Genomic DNA, 21,007 nt, shown 5'->3' on the forward strand with positions numbered 1-21,007 from the left:
CTTCTTGGGAAAGACATGTCAGCTGCAAAATCTGACATACATGCACGTTTGACAGTCTGATGAACGCACGCACGCACACACACACACACACACACACGCGTACACACGTACACACATGCACGTGCACACAAACTAAAACAACATTAATCCATTACTTGTCCTATGAGAGGTTTTGTATAAATGACAGGTCTTATTGTCAATGATTGGGCCATTCACCAGGGCTGTGTAATACAAGTCAGCTGGTGTAAACCTACTAGCAGGCTTCAGCCTGTTTCGATGTGAACTTTGCAAATAATGAGATGGGTCATTATCAGCCTGAAGGCTGTGGTTTGTTCCTATTTAATCATGTAAACAAAGCCAGTGTCAATCATGCGAGGTGCAGAAGGGCTGTGTTGTATTTTACCTATTATATATATGTGTGTATTTTAGGCATTTAGATGACTTTTTTCCAGTCACCTAGGAGCACAATAGTAGAACAAGCTAGTAGAACAACACTGAGACTGCCTGCAGTGGAAGTAAACAGTATAGTGAGGAGTGCAATCAGTGTTATTCAGACTGTAGGTGTATCAAACATGGAAACAGATACATTTCTTCCTCTTCTATGATGTGATTGTTGAACATCAGAGCAATTTAATGTCTAGAAAGTGCACGCTCTCACACTCTTTTCAGGGACTGACACCAACACCTGATGTCTGAGATGACTGGAGATGTTCCTCCCATTAAAGTCTGTTGTAGCTGTATCATCTGCATTTGGACACTTATCCATAACAAAGAATATGAAAAACACACCATCAAGCTAGAATAGCACCTTGCAAGACTCTTAACATCTACACTGCTTGCACATAATGTAATTTATTAAAGGGATAGTTTACCCATTTTGATATTATTTTACTTCAAATAGTTCAGTCTGCCTCTCATCATTTCTAAGTGCTGCCACTGAGGTGAAGAAATAACTGCATTAATCAACTCAAACAGATTGTTAAATAAACAAAGTCTGAGTTTGATGATGTGTAGTAGATTAAAAAAAAAAAAAAAAAAATCAAGGCTGTGCAATATGAACTAAATCTCATATCCTGATGTAGATCATTTCACATCCCGATAATGATATACAGTATATCATGATATAGCAAATTTTTAGTAAAATACATTAATAAATAGTTTAAATACAATGTCCACACAGAGAGGCCTATTTCATATTATGTTTTGAATTATACACTTGACATTTATTATTTTTCTCCTTTTATTTGGAACCTTTGTGCAAATTTTCAATTCAATGGCAAACAAACTATAAAATATGTAAAATATGTAATGATGAAAGGAGTATTGATCTGCAAATGTCTACAGACAAGTCGACAGACTGCAAGGAGTCACAAAATTCATGGTGAGAAATAAATCAAAACTTTGCTTTGGAGTGGACGTTTTGTCTCAGTGGATGCAGTGGACGAGTTCTGCTGTTTTTATCGGAGCTTTGTTAGCACAGCGTTAATGAAGTGACACTGCTGTCAGTGTTTAGTGATCAGTGATTAGTGACTCAACAACAAATGCTCACACCTCTGTAGACCATTACAGTGCCGCTGCCGCTACACTTCCACATAGGATTTAACTTGATTATGTATGTTATGCTGTTTATGCAGTTTATGTTGCCTACTCCCATACTGCAATGCTCAGGGACACTACACATCATCCAAACTGCAGAAAATATATTACCAGAGCAAGTTGATTTGTGACACATTGCAGTAAACAATAGAGCAAAACATGGAATAGACGTTTTTTTTTTTCTGTATCATATTGCATAGCCCTAAAATACTGTAAAGTGCCTGTGCAAATGACATCGATATAACTCAAAGACACTGGTATCCCCCAATGTGGCAAACACAACTGTAGTCAGAAAAGGAAAAAAATCTGTACTGGGTAGCTGTTTCATTTTGTTCAACCAGTCGGCTCACATGTTGTGTTTACAAGCCTGTGAGAGTCTGCCTCCATGGCTACAGGCATACTGCTGCCTCATGTAGAGTGGAGGCTTTGTCACAGATCAACATTTACTGTGACAAATTCAGTGGACTGTGCCAGCAATCTTTCAGTGATCCAGAAAACAATACAAAAAAACAAGTGTATTGTTTCTAATGCAGATGCCCTGCTGCTCCTGCTGATGGCGCTAGGCTGAACATCACTAATGTTGCCGGGGTTCTTCCTCTGGGCAGTCTGAATGTTGTCACCAGATTTCATGGCAGTGCAATCACCTGTTGACATATTAATGTGCAACATTAACAATATGACCTGTTGGTGGCCTTACAATGATGGTTATAGGATCACCAAAATGGACAAATTACCCTCCCTCAAGGACCAGGAACCTTGTGAGGAACAGCCTGCACTTCAGTCGTGGGGACCAGGGTAAAAATGTACTTCCAGAGATATTTTTTTCTACCAGAAAGAGTCCCTGCCTGAGTGTAGGGACTTTCAAATCGCCCAGGAACAGGGATGAGGCTTGCAGTGCTGATGCTTCAGGAATGTAACAAATTATGGGCAAAACAGCTGTTGCTGTTTTATACGTCTGTGGACTAATTTGCCTAATCTTTGCAGGTCTTAAGATCATGGTGGAAATGCAAACAGCAACAGTCTGAAGGTACCTTTTAGTTCTTTAAAAAACTATGCTGGTAATACTTTACCAGGGTAATTTGGGAGGAAAACCAGCTGTAGAGTAACTTTTGTACAATGTAACAACAGAATGGGCCAAGAAATGTATGTTCTGATAATGCTGTGTATTTTCTTTGAAAGAAATAAGTCGGTGTGTCACTCACTGACTCAACTTTTACATAAATAACTCCCAAGCAAAATAAATGTGTGCAGCTTTAGGCTTTGTTTGAGAAACTTTCTATTTCGTGGAGGCCTCTTTTGACTGATAGATTTTTGTAACATACCTGTGCATCTTTTAACTCCTCATTTGCCATGACAACAAAACCATTTATTTGTTTGATTTAGCCTATCCTTTTTCTCCTTAAATGCTCAAATGTGGAAACAACCAGACAATGAGATAATCCTGACTAAATAAAAGAATTAAAAAGTTCCCTTTTTTTAAGAATCATGATTCATTCAAAGCTTTTCATACAGATTCAGGCCATGCTCTTAATCTGTATTTATTTCTTTTTGCAAACTGATATATCATTGGAATTTATAATCAGTTTATTGATGCAAAGAATGAATCATTACACCCCCAGTCCTAAAACCTAGAGTGTGGAGTTTGGGTAGAGAAAGCAGCGTCTGTGTGGCTTGTGTGTTGCTCACTGTGTTGATGTGTGCTAATGTGACAGGGGAAAGCTGGCATGAGGAGTACATAGCACAAAGGAGGAAAAGGCACCACACTGGGCCTGCTACTTTGCTCTTTTCCAGGCTCACATCGCCGACACCAAGCTGAGTGAAACTCAGCTTTTAAAATGAAACACTGAATTAAGTAAAATAAACACTGAATCAAGTCAAAATATATTCACAGTATACTGGGCGCACCACTGCACATCTTGGGGCTTTGACACACTGTTGTTGTGTTATGTTGTGAAATAACATATTCGTGTTCAACAAGGGCTCACAGCATAAAAGAAATTAAAATGAGAAAAACTGTTACAGCTGTAGTTTTTGGTCAGCCAGTCCATATACACTTCATTGCATTTATATTTGCTTCTAATATAAGAGATTAGCTAATGTTAGTATTGGTGTGGAGTGTACCAACTGGTGTCCGACAGTTCAATTGTTTGCTACATCAAATTATTCAGCTTAATTTGTTTTGATTTAGTGAGTACCGGGCGGAATCCATTCATGCCAATCAGCAAGATGGCATAAAAAGACGAGGCCAATAGAAAAGCCATAGAGACAAAATGAAAAAGGAGGCAAAATAGGGTGATTAGAACTGAAAGGTAGCCATGGGATGATGGATGGAGGCTGAGAAGCAGGGAGGGAGGGAGGTATAGCCTTGGTAGTGAAGCAATATGCATTCAAACATCCAATGAATACACCCCAACTCTACACAACCATATGCTAATGATGGCCACCATTTAATGTGTCAAATTCACAATTCCCTTCTTCCGTGGCTTTCTTCCCTCTGTCTCGCTCTCTCCTCCCCAGGGCTAATTGCTCTGCACCCTCCTTTTTGATAGAGAGGCCCTAGCCTGAATTAAACCCCATATTGTAGCGTGCCTGTCTAACCTGCAACTCCTAAAATAGACTTATGCACTCGGATCCGCAAATACACACGTAGAGCACACGCTTTCTCACACGCAGTCACAAGAAATCAACCTGTGCTGGCCTTGCCTGTCTTTAACACTCGACGAGATTAGGACACAGGCTCCATGTTATCTGCCAGTGTCCTGCTGCCTCCCACCTTTTGCCCGCATGGAAGACCCCCCACAACCAGCACTAGAAGAGCCAGTGACCCCTTGCTGAGTTTAACAACGTGCCCTATGAGTGTGAGAGGAAGAGGCCACACTTTCTTGGCCTAAGTTTCTCCTGCCACCCCCTCCTCCATCCCCCATCCCCCATCCCCACCCCCTAATTGTTCAGCCCACTCTGCTGACCACCTGCCTCCTGATCTGAGGGCGGAACCGTCCATATAGAAGCAGGGAGCTTGAGTGGGCTACAAATTGCTGGAGGGTCCATTTTTAATAGCCCTGCTAAGAATTTTTCTTGTGGCTTGTGTGTAAATGCATGTATGTCTACATGGCCGTGTGCCTGTTGACCTGACTCCACACCTAACACACCTGACAACTTAACTAACTCTCCAAAGTTTCCATAAGTTTGCTCAGGGTTAATAATAATAATAAATAATAATAAACTTTATTTATATAGCACTTTTCATACAGAATGCAGCTCAAAGTGCTTCACATAAAAAGAATAAAAATAAGATATATATACGCATACATACACACTGATAGATAAAAACAACAAATAACAAATAAGTAAATAATTGTGAACATCAACAGCAGGAATAAAAGGGGATAAACGAGAAAAATAAGAGGTAGTGTGTTACATTAAAACATAGGAAACGCAGCTAAAAATCAGACATGAATAAGAATACAAATGCCTTAAAATGGAATAAAATTTTGGAGCATATGATATTGAGTAAAAGTCATACTATAAAAAGGCATGGTTAAATGTAGTTTCATCTCACCTCACAGTTTTATTTTGCTTCAACATGACTATTAAAATGATAGTTTGGATTCTTAACCATATAGTGGTATTAGCTGCTCCATGTGAGTGTTATACATCCACTAAGTTTGATCCATTGAATCTTTCCGTGCTCCTAAGAGTGCACTGCTCCAAAATCAATGAAGTAGATTCAGACCTGAAAACAGCATGGTTTTAAGTGGCAACCCAAAGCTGAAAAAAAAAATGTTTTGAAGGATGTAAGTAAAACCAAAATAGTTTGTAGTGTTGTCTATCCTTCGTATCACCACTCAAAATCATGTCCTTTCGCGGTATCTTGTGGTTTGTCATTTTTTAGCACAACCTTTATCCTGCTTGTAAATGAGGGCATGTCGCTGTTTCTTTGTATCTTGCTAGCACAAAAGTGGAAGAGAGATTCTCAGTTCGCAGACTTTAAATGAGCATCAGATCAGTGATGCTGGATCGACATCAGACAATTTGATATTTCTTGATTTCTGTCAAAAATGTTGTTTAAAAAAAATTTGCAAAAAACTACAAGGAAGTTTGTAATCGATTAGTAAAAATATTTATATGAGGACATGACCATAACATCAATACAAAAAACTCCATGAAAATTAGTGGACCATTATCTAAGATTTAGCATGCAAATTTACCAAATAAATATATAAAATAACACTGTATTTATACTTATTAAAATGATCTACTAAAATGTCAGATTAGTGATGCCAGTGATCAAGTTAATTTGCCTGATGTCAATATCAGGCAAATTAACTTGATGACTTACAAAAATATGAGGGAAAAGGTGATTGGCATAGAGGCAAAAATATTACTGAAAATTGAGTTTAAAAAAATGTGTGTGTGTGTGTGTGTGTGTGTGTGTGTGTGTGTGTGTGTGTGTGTGTGTGTGTACATACACTCAGTGTCCACTTTATTAGGTCCACCTGTCCAATCTAATGCTGTTCAGCTCAGCAGCTCTGCCATAAATGCTACCTTTTAACAAAGTATGTAATGTTCAGTTTTTGTTGACATTGTGGAGAATTTGTACATTTAATTCTGTATTTATTACTGAGGTTGTAGTTTGCAGAGCTCTTGTACTGGACTACATTAGATTGAGAGGTGTTTCAAATTTTTTGTCCTCCCCATTTATATGCATGAGGGGGACAGAATATTAGAAACAGTTCTCAGTAAAATGCAGTCCAGTCCAACAGCAGCACTAACTATGAGCTCAATGCCAAACATAGAAGTGAATGAACACCTCTGTTACTGTGACAACAAGAAAAGCTGAGCATTATAGGCAGCAGGAGAGGAAACTTTAGGGCACAACAGTTGGATTGGATTGGATTAGATTGTACCGCTGGCCATTGAATAGATCAAAACAATTTACAAGAAAATTAAATTAATTTTCTGGCAAAAAATCCCATGAAACTGTATTTATAATTAAAATTACATATTTAAATGTCAGATCACTGATGTTGGACTGACATCAAATTTAAATCCATCTGTGTCCAGACGCCTTCCATAAACCTTTAGAGTCTGGACTACATCTACAGTGTTACATATGGCAGCAAAGCGCAAATGTCCCCAGAGAGTGGTAATATTGCAACCTGGTGTGAATGGTTGGTGGATAGAAAGGGAGGAAAATGGATGGGAGTCTAGCTGTAGACCCCGCCAACTCTGTGTTCTCTTCTCATAGAGAGGCCAGGGACAAGTGGTTGGAAAGACACATCATTCAGTGTGTATGTTTCTGCATACCCATGTGCATGTGTGTGTTGCCTGTGATTTACTTTCCAATGTGTTCATGTACACAAGTGTGTGTGTGTGTGCGTGTGTGTGGTACCGCCATGTACCTCATCTTCCCTGCATGCCTTTCCCTTTCTCCAGCATGCTCTTGACTGGATTCTACCCCCAGGACCTAATCCTCTGATCAGCATGCTGGACTGATGGAAGACAGGGGCCTGAGGCAACGCCTGGCCCCAGCCACATTTTCAGATTGTCTCAGCCACTTGTGCTAATACACTGTGGCCTCAGCTTATTGTTGACCAGGGGGGTGGAGGCACTGGAGCCATGGCACCCCACCACCACCCATCCGCTCCCCAACCTCTCCATCCGTCCAAATACAGTGACCCACTCACCCACTGAACCCCGCTGAGCTGAGAGCACGGAACAGAAAGAATGTGCAAAGGTTGAAAAAGGGAGAGGGGGAAGTAAATGGAATAAATCACACTTTTATCACATTTCGTATGTGGACAATGAACCGGTCCTTTCAAAATGTGGAATGTGAAACAAGAGGAAAGCATAGAATGGAGTAGTAAATGAGAACATAAAAAAACAACTATATTGAATTACAATACAATTTCCTTGGTCCAATGTGTCAGGTTCAATTTACTTACCAGACAAAGGGCAGTGTGAATAGACTGACTTTGAGAGACCAGAGGATTGAGGGGAGTTGCTTGGCACACAATTAACACTCATCCCCGCGTAGCCTGTGGTGGCCCCAAATCCCCACATTTGTCCAGACAAATTGACTGGACCCCAGGTCCTGTTTGCCTAGCTCTGTTGGCCTGCTGAAGAGGGCTTGGGGGCAGTAGGGAATGCCCCTTCCAAACAGCACAACTCATGGGAACAGAATAAATAGATGTCTTGGTCAGAAAAGGGGCCTCCTAAGACCTCTTAAAGAACAATTCCAGGATAAGTTTTTGCATGTTGCAGTCCATTTACTACAATGCATGCATACTTTACATTACTACTGACCATTTCCCATAGCATGCTCAACAGCATACTATATATACTGTTGGGCCACCACAGGTTGCCAGAACAGCTTCAGTGCTCCTTGGCAGAGATTCTCCAAGTCTCTGAACTCTCCTGGAGGGATGGAGCTCCACTCTCCCAAAAAATCCTGTACAGAGAGGGATATCACAGCAGGGCTGCAGTGCATAAAGCCTCATTACAAAGACAAATGCACATCTGAGAGTTGATGGGTACTGGTCTCCTGAGATGTGGAGAAAAGTGATGTGGTCAGATGAACCTTCCTTCATCAGATGCTGGAGGAGAGAACGCTACAGGCCTGAATGCTGGACGCCTGCAGTGATGGGGTCCGCTGGCTCTGTTATGTTGTGCGGGGCATTTTCCACTTGTCCCATTGGAGTGAAGGCTCACTGCAAATCAACACAAAGTTAATCTGAGTGATCACCTTCATCCTGTGATGAAACATTTCTATCGTGATGGGAGTGCTCTCCTCCAGGATGATAACACCTCCATCCACAGGGCACCAGGGCCCTGTGGATGGGGCCCTATCTCACCTGAATCAATTTTAATCAAGGTTCCTTTACCTTTGCATAAGTAATTTAAATGTCTGCAGGTCTTCTTCTGTATTCATGTACTAGTGGGAAGCTCTGGCAACCAGGGTTTTCAGAATGGAAAAAAATGTAATTTCCTACTTTAAAAGGGAGGACATTTATAAAGAAGCAGCCAAATCTACACTATTCTTCTCAAAACATGTCTTCAAGGTTCAATTGTCCAACAAAACAGTATGGCAGCTACTATGCTGTTTCATGGTCAACTTAAGTTTTTGTGCTGGGCTTGAGACTACAGGGTTTAAATTATTAGACATTAACTCCTGTTTTGGTCCAGCTATCTCCTAGCATGACGAAAGCCACCCTATATGTAAGGTCTCGGTTTGTTTGTATTTGTACAAGCTTTGAACTGTTTTCAGTACCACTTTACAATAAGACTACCCTTATCAAGGGTTTATGAATGGCTTATAATTAGGCTATTTATTAGTTTCTAAACACTTTATAAATCATTAGTAAACAATCATAAGGAAGTTATAACACAGTTGTCATACAATAATGCTTACTGCTTCCTTGGCAAGATGAAATTTCTGCTTACAACCTATTTAATAATCTAATTATAGACAATTCATAAATCTTTTGTATGGATAGTCTTAGTGTAAGGTGGTACCCTTTTCCACTATATTCTGATAGCTGTCCAGTTTCAATATAGTGTCCTTTTAAAATGAGTGCCCCTAAGTCAGTGTCAACAGGTGATTAGTAGTGGCTGATGGTATTTGTAATGTTGACAAAAATCTTGTTTCTGACTGGATGGCCTCAAATAGAGCCTTCTCCTCTTGATCACACCCCCGGATCCCCTGGGTGCAAAGAGGTATTGAGGCTGGATCCACTCATGCCTGGGCAGGACATTGTTGCTTCGGACTCCACTGGAGGCTAGGTGTCCTGCGGAGAAGAATTAAGTAAAACACCACGTTGAGGATCCATTGTGCTCTACATGTGTGTGTGTTTAGATTTTAAAAGACTAGGATTGACCCTGAGGAAATGATAGTATGGCAGGCTGTATCCTGCACCCTTTGTGTTGTGACTGGTGTAGCGTGGCACCATACGACCATCAGGCCTCAAGTCTGCATCTGTGACTAATCTGGTTTGAGGGCCCCCGCTGTTGGGCCAGTTAAGGAATCCTGTGGCTGGCCAAGAGGTGTGGTTAAATGGGCTGAAAACACAGATCCATGTCACATGTTGTTAACCTGCTGCACAAATGTTTATTGGGCATTTCAGTCCCACATTATCATTCCAACGGCAAATCAATCAGCAGGTGCAATGAGATCAGGCCAGTTCTTTATCTCCATCTGCACCATATTTTTCCAACCTGTTTTACAAGTGTTAGTAGCGGCTTCCAGTCCACTGTTGTTGTTGTTCCACTGGGGCGTAATAACGAATTTTGCTTGGTCTTTAATAATTGTAACCCATACAGGACAATCCACAATGTGTAGCATATTGCACAAACATTCCACTAATAATCACAAATTTGCATTTTTTATTTATGTTGAATAAATTCATACCCACAAAGTAGAGTGGTTTTCCAATGTAAATGCAAAATGTTCCTGAGCAAAAAAAAAGACATGTAAAAGCAGGTAAACACATTTGCAGATCTAAAATCTGCAAGAGAAATGCTCTTCACTTATTTGTGGTTTGCTCCACTTGGATTTGTGACATCGGTCACATGGGACACAAAGGCCGACCCTCCTGCTGCTCTCAACAGGGGTGCAGATCGAACCCAGTGCCATTTGGCCAAAGGCTGTCCCTGATACTATCTTTGTGGGTTCCCCAAATATTACAGGTACCCTCTGACCACTAGGGGGATGGTTACCAAGCAGAGATTGCCGTTTCAGATGTGAGCATACCCTGGTGAAATAAATGCTGTAAATGCCTCATGTGCAGATGTCCCAGGGGAACAACTGGGTGAGCTAGATGCACCATATCTGTTTAAAGCACTGCCCATCGCCATTTTTCTGGATGACTGGCCAGAAAGATTTATTACTTCCTCATGACCAACCTTCCCACCAAGTTTTGTACATACAGTATCTGTCCAGTATTTTTGAGTAGTTGATAGACAGGGGCAATTACATAACCCTCTGGTAAAAGCAGCAGGTAAAGATAACATATAAGTTGAAATATGAATTATATATCATGAGAGTACAAGGGAAGCGTGGGAGGGTGAATAACTTGTGTACAAGCCTCCAGGTGTGCTAGAAATAAATTGTGCATCTGCTTGCTCACTTCAAACATCATCCCCCCTCATTTCACAAATACACTGGAAAAATAACTGTTGTCTCTCAGATTTATTGATCCAAAACAGGCTACGGGCTGGAAATTGGGTCTGAAAGCAAGAAGCTGGCTGGCCAAATAATCATTTAATCGTTGCTACTGATCAACGATGCCATAACTACCTGCAGATATAGGCATTTTATTTTGCGCTATACATTGTAGCTTTCAGTTAATGCAACATATTGGAATTTTTAAAAAAAATTTTTTTTAAACAATGTTTTACAACCTGTACATTTTTGTAAGTCCTTTTGAGTAAGTGTAATGCTAATACATTCAGACAGTTCACTACCCAGATCAGCCAACAAGGCTACACATAACATGCCCTGTGATTCCTTGTTAATGCAAACTTGGCATGGGAGACGTACGCGCACAAACCTCCAACAGATCTTCTACACTTTGTAAAGAGTTGGGATAATATTCAAATCTGATCTACCTAATTGCTCCCTCATGCAGAGGAGGTCAACCAACTGAGAGTGTTTCACAGCATTTTATTGTCCACACACGCAATATTCTGCAATTTAAGGGAGCATGTCCAAATACTCCAACACTGCTTCATCACAGGGCAATCATTTATTTTGAAAACAGCATAGCATTTATGTACTTTAAATATTTACAGAGCCTGCAAAAATACAGCTCAACTGATTCATACATCATTTCCAGCCTCACTGGAGCCAGTGCACATTTAGCAACAGTACTTACTAGTCCTTTGGTGCCCTCTGCAGTATAACCACAGGAACTGACAGTGCTCCTGTCTCAGGCAACATCAAACACATTTCTGACAGATTTGTTTCCACGGTAAAATATAACCCCAGTTAAACACAAAAAGTGATGCTTATTGTCTATGGCATTTTGAAATGAAATAAAGATAATACCTGCAACATTTTCATGGAGATCAACATGATTCTACCTGAGGACAGCATGCTAAACACGACACACAGTTTGGTGATCCTCATCTATGCTGGATGATGTTGCTTTTTGAAGCGCGAAGGTAGGCGGGCAGTACTTTGCTTCTCACTTGCCACTGAGTTTAAGGACACCTTTGACCATGGCCCCAATGCCATCGAAGATCAGGTGCAGCTTGGTTTCACACATGAACGCCGGAGACGTGATAACCTTGTTCTTGTGGTCTATGTGGACCTCGTGATGCACAACAGTTAAGGGCCTTTCAGAGAAAAAAGTGTTCACATAATGTAGTATAGGCATCATTATCTTGCTCAAATTTAGTGCAATATGTAAACATACACCAAACTGTTCACAGAAAATACTGAACTCAACGGGAAGTGACATGATGTAATGATGTAAAAAAGCTACTTGCGGTGTATCTTGCATTTCTGAGCTCATTTGTTGTTTGGAGGTGTATTGCTTCTTACTCCTGAGTAGAGACAGATACCATGTGGAAGTATTTTCATCACACTTACATTTACAGTTTGATAGATTTTTTTTAATATAGTTATTAATAAATTTCAGTTTTGTTTTTTTTTACCTCTCATCATTAAGGAATAAGGTTTTTTTCTTAATCATCCATTTTGCTCTGATGTTTTACAACTATACAAAGAGAAATCCACTGTAGAAGAGGCAGAGAAACAGATTTCTCTACACACAGCTGCCTCAATCTGAATGGAATGCAGCTACAGTGCATGTTTCGGTTTTGAGTTAAGGGCACGTGAGCAACTGAGCTGAGTAAAACAGTGAATTGATCTGTTACGACCAGGAATTATAGCAGCTATGGAAATGTATTCCAAGGGACATTTCTGAGTGAACAAGACCAGTTACAACCACGGCTGCTGCTTCATGTCTCCATGTTGTTTGTTCACCCAGCTGTCCAGCGTGCTGACAATGACGTGTTTGTTGTTGACAGACTGCACTCCAAAGCGAGTTTATCCAGCCTTCCTGTTATGTAATGAACAACACACTCGCCCACTCTAATTGAGCAGGCCCATAATAATCCCTCCCACTTTAAGTGTCATGGTCTCCAGCGCGTCAGCAACGTTCCACTCTAATATATCGTTTCTTTTCTTTTGGCATTTTTATTTACAGTGTCCGGCTTGTCATTCAGTTTTTTGAGACAGTGACTGGTTTGGATGCCATGTTTGGTTTTGCACTTTTCATAAGCAGCAGGTGCGTACAGTGACTTGGTGTCAAACAGCCATTGCAGTACTCAGATAGGCAGGCTTCCCTTTAAATGCCGTTCAAAACTCTGATCCCGTCAGCCAGCCTGAAACACTGAGGGGGATGTAAAGGATATGGTCACGTCCTTCACACAGTGCTTGGCGCCCAGAGACGTGATGGCCTGGGCAGTTCCAGCATAGGGCCACTTGCCTCCTTCCTCCTCCTCGTGGCCCACTGTGACTTCGACCCCTGGAAGCAGTTTAGCGGCCAGGACAGGTGAGATGCAGCACAGCCTGACAGACACACAGAGAGTCAGCATCACAATCCATCTCATAGCTTGGCTCCTACTCTTTGTTTGTAAACTGCTGTGATGGGACAGAACCTAATAAGTGTAAAATACCAGTGATCACAGGACTTGAATTTTTTTTTTTAATTGAATAAAAACATTTATAGTTGAATATGTGTCTGAAATAAAGTACTTGTACATCACTACATTACTCTAGGATAACATGTATAGCCACCTGGACGTCATGAATCCACATGTTGGTGAAATATCCTACCCTCTGTCTCTCCATTCACTTCCACAGCAAAACAGCACAACAGTAACAGCAAAATCACACTTTTAGCACATAAACCAATGCAAAGTGGTTTATTCCAATATAAAAAACAAGTTCAAGGTTACTACACGGAAATTTCCTGCTGGATCCACTTGTCAATTCAAACAGGAAAATAACAACAAAAGAGACATTTGATTTACTCAAAAAAAAAAAAAAAAAAAAAGCTAATGAGGATATTTCACCATTTAACCACCTAGGTTAACAACCCAACACTCCACCCAGAATTATCAGAATTATCATTTATATATCCCCAAGCGGAAATTGGGTCAGCTACAGATGCTCAATTCTCAAGAGAAGAATTAAATGATAAGAAAGAGGAAAAATACTGTCGATCCTTCCATGTCACTTACCCAATGGGTTTGCCTGCTTTGTGAAAGTCCTTGATAACACGTTCTACATCTTTGTTCACTTTGCAGTCTGGCCCATCCACAGCAAACGTTGACCTATAAAGCAATCAAAACAATGCAAGTACAACTGAACAGAAAGACATGTGCCGCATAAATTAGCACCCTGTTGGCTATGCACATGCAAGCAGTCCAGGAGAATGAAGCAGTAACGCCTTATGGCACATTTCACACAGCTGTGGGCTATGTATGTATAAGAAACAAAATCAAAACATAAGCTGCGTCACCTACAGATTTTTGGCTGCTCCAAAGCCTCCTGGGAAGACGATGGCGTCATGGTTGCTGACACTGAGTTTAGCCAAGTCTGTTATGTTGCCCCGAGCGATACGTGCCGACTCTGACAACACGTTCCTGACAGAAAGATTAACAGTCGTTTACTTGACTCATTCATTTGACGGTGTCACTACCAATGACCTACACATGCAGTAGTGGCAGGAAGCTGCTGTTCTGCAGACATCAGCCAGTCCAGAGGCAGAGCTAGATTGTCTGAAGTACATAGAGTTGTTAGATAAAAAAAAAACTAACTCAGTTTCAGATATCAACACTTGTAAAGTGATGTTATACCTTCTTTGAGCGGATTAAAGCAGTTATTTTTAACAATGTTAACTGGGGGGAAGTCTACCGGAATGGCAGGAGGCTAACAGTTAGCATGTTGAGCATCCAGCCAGTATCCAGCACTCAGTAACAATGAGAGGAAGATAGCACCACTACTGTCCTACAGAACAGCTGGGGCGAAGGTGAAATAATATCAATTTTTTTCAAAATGGGTGAACTAGCCTTTTAACTGTGAATCCCATACCACCTCTGTTGGTAATAGAATCTGGACACATGTGACAAAATAATTTTGCTCTAGCGTAACAAATGCAAGCATGGTTTTAGTACACTTGTAATCCAACTGAAGTGAAATCATCTGATGTAAGAGTCCTCCTGTACCTGTGAGTGGTGTTGCTGTAAGTTCAGAGAATAAGAACAGGCTCTGACCTGGACTCCTCGGCAGGCTGCCCCTTACTGTGATCAACCACGTGCATCTGGGACACATCAGGAGCAAACATCTGCACTTCTGCCCCACCTCTGCTAAGGTGCACCAGGATCCTGACACATACAAAAAACAAACTACCATGAGCCTATATAATACAATAAAGCTAAGTAGTGGAGACCTATGGTGTGCAAGACAAGTTCTGGTTCAGTGGTTCTCAAATGGGTGTATGTGTGCCCCTAGGGGTACATTGGAGTACTGCAGGGGGTACGTGAGATTTTTTAATGTTAATTTATTTAATTCCTAAAATCATTTGCCTATACTATTATAAATTAAATAAAAATGTAAATGTAAGTTCAATTGGGAAGACAAGACAAAAATCCAGAAAATGGATGGGTGGTTGAAACGTAGCAGCGATACAGCTGAAAACAAGGAGAAAGAGGAGAAAAAGAAGCACAAACAGAAACAACAAACTCTCCTCAGTATCAGGTTGCTGTCTAACATACTGATGGAGCTGGGCTGCACATGTGCATATAGGCGTTTTTCTAGTATTTATTTATTTATTTATTTTGCAGTGGTCAGTGGGAACTTGGCTGAGGAAATGTTTCCAAGGATACCCCCTTCACTGAAAGGTTTTGAGAACCACTGCTTTAGGTTATGATGTAGGCAAAATATCCATAGAAGACAAACAGGGCACAACAAAGTGAGCCGGACTCACGCTGACGCCTCATGGATCTCTGTGCCATCAAACACCCCGCAGCCTGACAGCACCTGTCAACATTAATGCAAAACATAGTCAAACATTGAGCTTCTAGCCCTGTATTAGAATCAGAATCAGAAATACTTTATTGATCCCTGAGGGGAATTAGGTGACCGGTATTAAAAGAAGGGCAAACCAAACATTTAAGAAACTTTACTTGCTTAAGCACATATTCCTCATAAAATGTGACATAAAACTACAAGCTGCAGATGCAATAAATACAGCAGTGCTCGATTTCGGTAAAATGTTTTAGATTTAGACAGGGTTTAAAATAATAATAATAAAAAACTGAACATGTATTGAAGCTAAACGTTCCCAGGCATGGTGGCTGGGAAGTTCAAGCCCTGAGTATTTTTGTACAAGATCGCATGACTAAAGTAAGGTGTGTGTGTGTGTGTGTGTGTGTGTGTGTGTGTGGTGGGTCTCATGTGAATATAGCATGTTGGTTTGATATTCAGATGTTACATAAAAACCAAGTTGCGTTTTCGTGTCATTATGGCTTGGATCTCTGGGTGTTTAAAAGGCCTCTGGACACGTTTTAACACTTGGGGAGATAAACGATGCCATAAAAACTCGACTCAACAGCGCCATCTGGAGTCCATGGGGCCAGCCGAATGGAAGAGCGTTTATTAGGGACTAACAAGTCCCGACTCGTTTTCTGCGGGGTTTGAGGCTCTGGCTGTAAATGGACGGACACACCGAACAGCCAGACAGAAACTGGGCTTTGGTGAAGCCTGTTCCCCAGGGCCCGAGAGCGGCCCCGGAGGCCGGCGGTGACCTTACTGCAGAACCGAGGAAAAGTTACACATGTCGGTACTTACAACCGCCACTTTGGGGGCGCAGACACCGGCCCCCACATGGAAACCGGCGTTGCATACGTGGGTTTTCGCCAGATAAGTGGCTGTCTTTAAAACGGATGTCCTGAATGCGAACATTTTACGCAGAAAAAAAAAAAACAGTACCAACTTTGGACAAGGTGGAATAAGACGCCGCACCGCTGTCAGGACCACGTCAAGTAACCTGCAAAAATGTGACTGAAAAAGAAGAACAATAAATGCCTTAATAACGCTGACGTCACACACGGTACAAGCAAAAACTTGTTACAGGGTTACAATATGAATGTAGACTAAATACGTATAGGACAACCCGGAATAGATGCCTACTTCTTCTTCTGCTGCTTCTCCTTCTTCTTCTTTGGTGTTTAAAGGCAGCTTGCATCCTTATCGGTGCATTACCGCCACCTATCGGGGTTATTCAACCCCTACAATATTCCGTCCTCTATATTCTTTTTATCAGTCCAGTCTTTATTAGAAAGTTAACTAGTAACTTTCTCCCACTTCCACTGTCACCACCCTCAATTATATTCTTTAAGCCTGTTCCTGCTACTCCATTTCTTTTCATTCCCTCCATCATGACCTTTCTTTCCAGTTCATATTTCCTGCATCTGATCATTACATGCTCTACATTTTCTTTTTCCTTACATTGTTCACACAGTCCAGTTTGGTGCTTCCCTATCATGTGGAGAGTCCCATTAAGATAACTGTGCCCTATACGCAGCCTTGTCATGATCACCTCCTCCCTTCTGTTTCCTCCCCTGCTCCTTCCAGTTCCCACTCTTTTATATATTTCATACAGCGATCTTCCTTTTGTCTCTTGATCCCATCGGTGCTGCTATTCTCTCATGCTTCCCTTCCATGCAATGGTCTTCCCTTCTGCTTTTGACAGTTTCATTTTAACCTCTATGTTTTCTAACCCTAACCCAAAGATACCCACACGTGCCGGGACCCACATTAACATTACCTCAGTGCCCCCTCTCGTCACCCTTGTGTACAATTCCAATATTTCATAAACAATTTCTTGATTTTTTTTTTTTAACTATTCCATCCTTCAAACTGTGCAGTACAGCTGATGAATCACTACATATAAGTGCTCTCTTAAATTTGGCTTGCTCCACCCACTCTACTGCCATCTTAATTGCATACATTTCAACTGTATATACACTAAGGAAGCTTGACGTTCTCTTACTTATACCAATGTTATAACTAGGAACTGCCACTGCAGAACCAGTCCTATTCAATCCAGGGTCTTTGGATCCATCAGTGTAGACTTGTACATAATCTATATATTTCCTTTCAATATATGCGTAGAATTTTTCTACCAAATCTACATTTTTCTTCTTTTCCTTAACTTGTAATAATTGCAGATCTACTTCTAATGGCTCTAATGCCCACACTGGGGTTGTAGGCCATACTACTGCTGGGCAGAACTCATGCTCATATACCCCTAAGTCTCTTGCCATTAAGTCTCCTGTCCATCCAAAACTTGATTTCTTATCATTCTCCTTTTCCCAGCATGTTTGCAGCACTCTTTTAGTTGGATGGTTATCACCATGTCCCGCCAAATTCATCCAATAATTTACACAAAGTAGTTTCCTGCGGTTACAAAGTGGCATTTCTGCTGCCTCAACTTGCACAGCACACACTGGTGATGTTTTTATTGCACCTCTGCAGATCCTGAGGGCCCTATTCTGAACCACATCTAATGCCTGTAATGTGGATTGAAACCTGAGACCCAGGTCCAGGAGTCAGGTTCTGCCACTTGGTCTCATGGGTTCACACTAACCCTGAACCTCTGGTGGAGTGTGTTGTCCCCCAGGTTTTGTTTTTTTTTTTTTTCTTCTGTGGTTTAAATTGTTCACAGAGTATTTTTCTCATTCCTTGTTTACAGTGTTTATATTGCTCATTCCTTGTTTACAGTGTTTATATTGCTCTTTGGTACTGTTATCTGTATATACTGTTTATTGTGTAAATTGTGCTTCGTATCTTGCTATCCACTTGATGCGTGAAATTTCCCCACCGTGGGACTAATAAAGGAATATCTTATCTTATCTTATCTTATCTTATCTTATCTCCATTTCTTTCCTCATCACTTCACATCTCCTATATGTTACACTGTGATTCCCTCCACAGTTACAGCACTTTGGCCTCACCCATCTCCACACTCTCCATATGCATGATCTCTACTGCATTTAGCACATCTTCTCTTTCCTTTACACACCTTAGCCACATGTCCAAACCCTTGGCAGTTGAAACATCTTAGTGGTTTTGGTATAAATTCCCTTACCCTGTAGCACATAAACCACATAAAGTATAAACACATAAAGTATACATCCTTTGGTATAACCTTAGCTTCAAATTCTAACAGTATAGTCTCAGCTTCAATTTTCTCAGCTCCCCTCGTCATTCTTTTTGCATCTACGACTTTAACTCCCACCCTCAAGTTTTTCTTCAACTCCTTCATGGTAACTGTTTGTGGTATTCCGGTAATAACTCCCTTGCATCCACCATCCCTTCGTTCTCCCACTTTGACAACTTTTGCCACTTTGACTTTCCCAACACTCCTCATTACTCTTGCCTTAGCCACCTCCATTTCCGAGTTACATCCAATTAACAGATTCCCATCACCTAGAATTATTGCATATTTTTCTTCTCCCATCTGTGACTGAATGATTTTCATTAGCTTCAAATGATCCATTTTCTTGACGCCCCCTTCTTTCTCAAATCTTACAATAACATTTATTATTCCTGCTCTCTCTTCTCTCTCTCCCCTCTCTCCTCCTCCCTCACTCTCTGACCGTCCACGTGAACTACTAGTAGCGTCCTGATTCTGGCGTCTCCTCTTTAATTTCTTTCCTCTGCTCCCCCTCTCCACCCTTTGCCATTCGCTCTCTCTTATCTCACCCTCATCACTAAACATATCACAGACATTATCTCCCACCTCCCCCTCCAAGGCTGCCATCCTGTCAGTGTTTGTTTGGAACAACAACCGGAATACCGATCCGGACCTATACAGGCCGTCGGTCGATATTCCGAATCCTTGTTCCCCCAAACACCCACAGATACTGTAACCAAGTCCAGATGTCCACGATCCAAAGCCAAAGTCCTTTATTTATTCCAGTTTTCCAAGGTTTCAAAAGTAATTCAAATACTATCCTACTACCGCCAACCACCAGCTCTCGCGAGATCCTCCATCAATCACACGGCCGGTCGCCCCCTGCAGGTCAGCCCGGTCAGGACAGCTTCTTCTGCTGCTGCTGCTACTTCTTCTTTAAGTTTTAATAGCGGTTGGCAAACCAGCTTGCAGGTGCATTACCACCATCTATTGGACTAGAGTGTGGCTTGGTAGATTGGCAGAATACGAAAAGAAAGAAAGAAAAAACTAAATTCTATCTAGCATTCCTGTTGCTTTTAAAGCAATTAATTAGAAGTCTCCGTATATTCCTTGATGTCCTCCCTAACAGATTCCCCACTCTAATATGTTATTTCCATCATTTAGTCCTGATAATAATTTTCCTTTATTCATCATATCTGTTGCAATCTATCAGTACATGTTTGACTGTTCCCGGTTTATTGCAGTGTGTGCTTGGTGCACCAGGGTGCTTACCGATTCTGTGACACTTGGATGACCTTTCTTAGAGAGTTATGATATTTTCACCCTTTTGAATGCATCAGCATATTTTTGTAATGTACAAATGTCTCCCTGTTCCATTGTCCTTATCCTCCTGACAGCCTTTTTGTGCATATGCCCTGGTGAATAGTACATCCTCAGCTCTGCTTAGTGGAACCTGTAGGTCTGATGTAGTCATAGATGCCGTTAGCTTTCAGTCTGTGCATGATGAGAAAGATAATTCATTTATAATATCTATGCTGCATGATGATCTGTCAGATCTCCAGCATAATTTATTTCCTTCTTCTCAGTCCACTGCAGAGCCAATACTAATGCCAGTATTTCTATGGTATATACAGATAAAGGCTATGATGCCCTTTTTTAAATGCATGACCCATTCACTGGGCTACATACTGCTTCAACTGCACACCATGTGTCAGGATCTTTAGAGCCCTGTGTGAATACAAACACTGTGTGACATGCCCTAACTGGGTCTGATGAAGGCACACAGTACATCATTTGTGTTTAAACTGTAAGTTGTCATATTGCTAAAAAAAAATGTGAAAATAGCATATGTAAGATTTATAGCTTTTAATCAGGATTTTATGAAAAAATGTCATTAAATGTTGATTTATTCTATTCAAACAGACTGAAAGGCAGGTCTAACAGATCTCCTGACATGTGCCTTTACTCTCACATTCTGAGCTTTTTCTTTGAGATTCCGTTGCCTTATTGCATGGCCTCCTCCTTTCCTAAATGTTGGTGCCAGAGGTGCAGCCTTTTCTAAGTTGGAAGCCACTCTCCTTCTTTGTTCAATTTCAACAGCGGCTGGCAACCAGTGTTATGGTGTATTAGCACCACCTGCTGGACTGGAGAAGAGGCCAGCCTTGAAGCTCCTCTGATGTGACGTGAGAAGAAAACGTGTT

General features: G+C 41.1%; 1 protein-coding gene across 2 annotated transcripts; it reads right to left on the minus strand.

Moving 5' to 3' along the window:
* Positions 1 to 10,764: 10,764 nt before the first annotated feature.
* On the minus strand, positions 10,765 to 16,816 carry gatd3 (glutamine amidotransferase class 1 domain containing 3). Of its 2 annotated transcripts, none has more exons than XM_030081091.1 (7): positions 16,457 to 16,816; positions 15,594 to 15,646; positions 14,881 to 14,991; positions 14,131 to 14,250; positions 13,846 to 13,938; positions 13,015 to 13,171; positions 10,765 to 11,909 (listed from the first exon to the last, which is right to left on the minus strand). In XM_030081091.1, the coding sequence occupies exons 1-7, from the start codon at positions 16,568 to 16,570 to the stop codon at positions 11,781 to 11,783; spliced, it is 777 nt and encodes a 258-aa protein (XP_029936951.1). In that variant the 5' UTR covers positions 16,571 to 16,816; the 3' UTR covers positions 10,765 to 11,780. The 2 variants fall into 2 exon arrangements, with proteins under 2 accessions (XP_029936951.1, XP_029936952.1); XM_030081092.1 differs by having other exon boundaries at positions 16,602 to 16,814.
* Positions 16,817 to 21,007: the final 4,191 nt, after the last annotated feature.

Source organism: Myripristis murdjan, chromosome 21, assembly GCF_902150065.1.
Source record: "Myripristis murdjan chromosome 21, fMyrMur1.1, whole genome shotgun sequence".
Classification (NCBI taxonomy): domain Eukaryota; kingdom Metazoa; phylum Chordata; class Actinopteri; order Holocentriformes; family Holocentridae; genus Myripristis; species Myripristis murdjan.

Bases quoted from the DNA above. Each gene is read 5' to 3' on its own strand.
- gatd3 (XM_030081091.1), bottom strand. From the start codon at position 16,570: ATGTTCGCATTCAGGACATCCGTTTTAAAGACAGCCACTTATCTGGCG. The intron at 14,251-14,880 runs GTCAGAGCCTGT...TCTTTCTGTCAG, and splicing joins CAGCCTGCCGAGGAGTCCAG to GAACGTGTTGTCAGAGTCGG. The intron at 13,172-13,845 runs GTAAGTGACATG...TGTGTCTGTCAG, and splicing joins AAAGCAGGCAAACCCATTGG to GCTGTGCTGCATCTCACCTG.